Source organism: Lipotes vexillifer, unplaced genomic scaffold (genome assembly GCF_000442215.2).
Source record: "Lipotes vexillifer unplaced genomic scaffold, Lipotes_vexillifer_v1.1 scaffold1442, whole genome shotgun sequence".
Taxonomy (NCBI): domain Eukaryota; kingdom Metazoa; phylum Chordata; class Mammalia; order Artiodactyla; family Lipotidae; genus Lipotes; species Lipotes vexillifer.
In genome coordinates this window covers 2,185,019-2,189,897 of record NW_006797379.1, presented here as the reverse complement: position 1 = coordinate 2,189,897, position 4,879 = coordinate 2,185,019, and the positions used below count along the sequence as shown (strand labels likewise).

At 44.9% G+C, this 4,879-nt stretch overlaps 1 protein-coding gene across 1 annotated transcript in view; it reads left to right on the top strand.

Annotated features, from left to right (window-relative positions):
- PDHA1 (pyruvate dehydrogenase E1 subunit alpha 1) overlaps positions 1–4,879 on the top strand; it is a 21,864-nt gene that overhangs the window by 14,312 nt on the left and 2,673 nt on the right. Inside the window, exons 5-8 of the mRNA XM_007469315.1 lie at positions 656–747; positions 1,578–1,670; positions 2,521–2,676; positions 2,928–2,999. Of these exons, the coding sequence (XP_007469377.1) occupies positions 656–747; positions 1,578–1,670; positions 2,521–2,676; positions 2,928–2,999 (413 nt within the window). The remainder of the gene's footprint in view (positions 1–655; positions 748–1,577; positions 1,671–2,520; positions 2,677–2,927; positions 3,000–4,879) is intronic.

Sequence of the window (4,879 nt, the reverse complement as noted above, 5' to 3'; positions counted from 1 at the left end):
GCTCCGCGGCACGTGGGATCTTCCCAGACTGGGGCACGAACCCGTGTCCCCTGCATCGGCAGGTGGACTCTCAAGCACTGCGCCACGAGGGAAGCCCTCTATTGTGCTTTTGAGTAAACTGACCACTTTTGAGGTTGTCTGGCCTCTCAGGTAAAAGGTCAGCTCTATAAAATCAGAATAGTGTTTATCACACAGGCATGCCGATAGAAATCTAGCAAAGAAAGTAAATTGAGTATAAGTGTTTCATTGGGTAGAAATTCATTGGGTAGAATCTTCTCTCAACAGTCCCTTTGTTCCCCTTGACTCTTATGGCAGTGTAGGAGAAATCAGAAGATGTTTGTAACTGGCCAAAAAAAAAAAAAAAAAAAAAAAGTCTATGGTACCACACTAACATCTGAAGAAAACTCAGTGAGATTAGAGAGCTGAAAAAGTTGGAAAGGTCAAGGACATGGGACTGGTCTGACCTTCATTATAAAAGGGCCAGGAGACAAGGAGGACTTGTCTATGTATTTGCATAGAGGGACAGGTGCTTATGTAGTTGAACCGGTTTCTGAGTTCTAATGGTTGAGCCTCTCCGTAAATACTCAGGGAGTGTTTTTGTTTGTTTTATGTATTTGGTTTTTGATGTGTCATGTTTGTGTGGTGCCACTTCTAGGACGAAGAGGAGGTTGTGCTAAAGGAAAAGGAGGATCGATGCACATGTACGCCAAGAACTTCTACGGGGGCAATGGCATCGTGGGAGCTCAGGTAGTTGAGGACTAGGATTGTATGATCTTCTGGATTTGGCCCTGGCCCACATCTGTGCAATATTCTGTACCCCAGACAACTTCCCTCTGAAGTACTTCAGTACTTGGGGGGCATGGTGTGCTTTAAATGACCTCTTGCTTCATACCCTATCATTTAATAAATAGATTTGGACAGTGATTTAAAATGTTTCCTTTTAGGTACTTGTTATGTTTTATAAGTAAGCAAGAGCCTCTAGCAGTAGAACTATACCTTTGCCGTTTACTTGATATTTAATTGCTTTGTCACATCCTCTTGGCCACACCTCTCTGCCTGCTGTAGACGGTGCTGGCACTGGTACCAGACCAGGAGAAGCAGGTGGTCAGGATCTTAAGGGCCTAGTTTGAATCTAAAGCCAGCTTCTGTGGTTATGCCGTCCTCCTTGTTCTCACCAGTTAGTAAATAATGAACAAGGAACAGTAGAAGATCGTATCTAGATTGTTCGGTTTACTTTCTGATATATTAAGGTTTTAGCATCTGGGTTTTTTTGTTTGTTTTTGGTATTTTTTTTAATCCTTGGTTTCTTTTTCTTTTTTTGGCTTTTTAGGATTAGCAGTTGAATCTCTGAATGCATAAATGGTATTGCTAAATGGTTGACATAGAATACGATAGTAGTTATTCGTGTTACTTTGCCAGTTTGTTTATAATATTGGGGGTAGGGTAAGCAGAGACAGGGTTGGGGTAGGGACAGTGCCATTTCTATCTCACATTCTGGTCAGGAGTTAACATTCAGAGCACTAACTTCTTCCCTCACGGATTTCTGTGGTTCCTTTCTTGGTTGCCCGTAATATTAGGTGCCCCTGGGAGCTGGGATTGCTCTGGCCTGTAAATATAACGGAAAAGATGAAATCTGTTTGACTTTGTATGGTGATGGCGCTGCTAATCAGGTGAGTATGTGTCTCTTGACTTTGCAATAATGGTTAGAGTGTTATGTCCAAAGTGTTGAATATTCATAGTTCAGTTTGTGGCGAAGCAGTGTATTGCTTACTCGTTGAAATGGCCATTTATCTGGCAAAGCTAAAATTTGGGTTTGTGGCCACATTAGAGAGTTACATCCTGGCATTGTTTCACAAGCGCTTTATATTAGGTGTACTCCTAAGAGTGCGCTCACCTTTGCTCTACGTCAGTGCTCCACAGACTCTGTGGGGAAGGACTGATTTACGTTTTAATCCTTGGCAAACCAATTCTTAAACCAGTACTGTAATGTAGACTTATTCCCCTGAATGCCAAGGCACTGTCAGAGTCCTCTCATAGTTTCTGAGCCCTGACTCCTTTTGCTCTTCTGTCGTGGTGTGAGTAATCACCAGTCCGTGGCTGACACCCTGCGAGGCCCTGCTCTGGATGCTGATTCTCAGACACCGGTTCACTCTGGTCATCCAGAGGGTCTCATAGAATTTATAATGAAGCACACAAGTAGGCAGCCGTAGTACATTCTTACATGTCGATCTTTTCCCGTTGTATTCTCCGCTGCTGCCTTGGCCCTACAGAAGCAAGTAGCAGTACTTGGTTTGTCACTTCCTTAGCGGCAAAAGAGGTGATGGGTTTGCTGCGCCATGCCCCCGCTCCCCCCTCCCCCCCAAGCGCACACACTCCTTTGCTTCAGAAGCTTAGTTGTGGGTGAGGCGTTTCATCCTATGAAAGCTTTCTCTGCTGGGTCGAGCAGCAGCTGTTGTGGATGACGAAGTCTAGAGAAAAACAGCACAATGAAACCACTTGAACTTTTATACATACTTCCAGGGTCAGATATTCGAAGCTTACAATATGGCGGCTTTGTGGAAATTGCCTTGTATTTTCATCTGTGAGAATAACCGCTATGGGATGGGAACATCTGTGGAGAGAGCAGCAGCCAGCACTGATTACTACAAGAGAGGCGACTTCATTCCTGGGCTGAGGGTAAGGACACCCGTTGTAGAGCTGGAGCTACACCCTCAGGGCCTGATTCCCCGGGCACTCTGTCAGGCGCCCTTGAAAATTTCAGAGAGATCAAAGAGTTCTGTTTTCTTAGTGGATGAACAGGTCATGCAAGATGAAAATGGTTTTAGGCAGTTGGATTTATGCTCTGCCCCTTTTTATTTTTAAAATTTTATTGAAGTATAGTTGATTTACAATGTTGTGTTTATTTAATCTTTCCCCTTTATTAATAGGTAGATGGAATGGATATCCTGTGTGTCCGGGAGGCCACAAGGTTTGCAGCTGCCTATTGTAGATCTGGAAAGGTAAGATTTTTCTTGTAGGCCTCTAGGCTAGAGATTTCTAATGACATTTATCTGTCTTAAAGTTAAAAGAATGCCCCCTGTGTCTATTGTAGCAATTTAGGAGTAGCGGCTAATTGAGGTGCAAAAGATAGAAGCAGGGTCCAGTTAAGTGAATCGGGTCCCTTCATAAATAACGTGGTCTTGATAGCTCACGTCTTGGGAAACGTTCCATTTGGGGTAAACCTTTCCTTCCCAGTGCTCCCTCAGCATTCTGCCTCTGTCTTCATTGTGACAATCTGTTTTGCCTTTTGGTTTGGTTAATTAATCTGCTTCTAACTCTCCCCGCCCCCATCAGTCACAAGCCCCTTGAGTGAAGAGACTGTGGACTCCTGCAGTGCCCTGCACAGAACTTTGCTTATGTAAAATAGGCATCCAGTATAAGTTTGTCTTCTGTAAATTAAATATGTTTAAATTATGTAGTCTTAGTCTTGCTGTTTCAGTCCTAAGAGTCTTGACCCTTCCAGTTATAGCAGTGGAGGGAGAAGGGAACAGTGAGATTGGCCTAAAAAAGAGGCTTACATGCCATCTGGGCTGGTGGAAAGATGTTCTTCTCCCTAAATCAATCAGTGTTCCACAGCCCAGAAAGCAGGCCCCTGAGGTTCACCCTTCAGTGACTTCCCCCACGTACGTGTTTGGACAGTAGTGCAAATAAGATTGGGCTGGCAATGATGAAAATGGAAGAGAGGGTGAAGAGGGGAGGGAGCTGTAGAACGGTTGAACAAGAAAAAAATGAGATGACTGAGATGGCAGGTTGGTGGCAGGGGGCTCACTGGTCTATATTGGGACTCTGAGACTGGGGGGTCCACGCCCTGGGTGGCGGGTATCATCCCCCTCTCTCGCAGCTCCTGAAAGAATATGTGGTGTCCAACAGTATGTGGAAACAGGATCAGTATTTTGTAGTGTGTTGACTTTTTCAGCCTGACCAAAGCCTGATCTTGGAATTAGGGGAGGGTCTGGAAAAACCCCTTTATCAATCTGGAAAAACCCCTTTATCAATCACCATCTCCTTAGCCTAACCAGCTGTGCTTTCAAATGGCTACGGGATGATTAACAATCAATAGGTGACAGTTATTGAGAGATGATACGTCAGGCAATGTGCTAAGCACTTAGGTATTACCTTTTTTAATCGGCGCAACTCCGAGGTGGGTTAATTACTGTTTTGTAGATGAGGAGACTGAGGTATGTAGCTACCATACAGTACAGCCAGCCGCAACTGGAACCCAAGCACTTGGATTCCATCCCCCGCTCTCTTTTAACTACTACACCAAACTGCCCAAGGATCCTAGATCCACCCCATCCCCTCTGTTGTTCAAAGTCGTTTTCTAAAAGGGGGCTGGTGTACCATGAGCAAGCTACCTCGTGGTAGCCGGGCTCTCCCAGTCGCAGGGTCAGCACCTGCCACCTTTCTGTTACACACTAGCTAGATCTCTGTGAAGCAGGATTGGTTGCTGTCCCCTACGAAACACTGCATGAAGTGGTGGGTGTGACGTAGAAATTCACCTGTCCAGCCTCTCTTCATGTGTGCTGGGAAGTGGAGAAGGACGAGAGGACTAGAGGTTTGCTTTTCACTTACTTATGCTGTTAAGGTTTATGTTAGTGTTTTTCTCTAGCCTTGATCAGAATGCTTATAGATGATTTCACCTGCGACTGGGGGGGGAGTTGGGGGTGGGCAGAAAGACTAGCATATTGACGCTGAAGACGAATGCCATCCCTGCTTCCTGATAGGCTTTTCTTCATTAAATCTATGCTGTGCTTAAAGCATAGAACCCACTGACATTACATAAAGAATTGTCTGCCTTTTTGATTCAAAATATGCTGCGGGGGGGGGGGGGGTGTTTTTT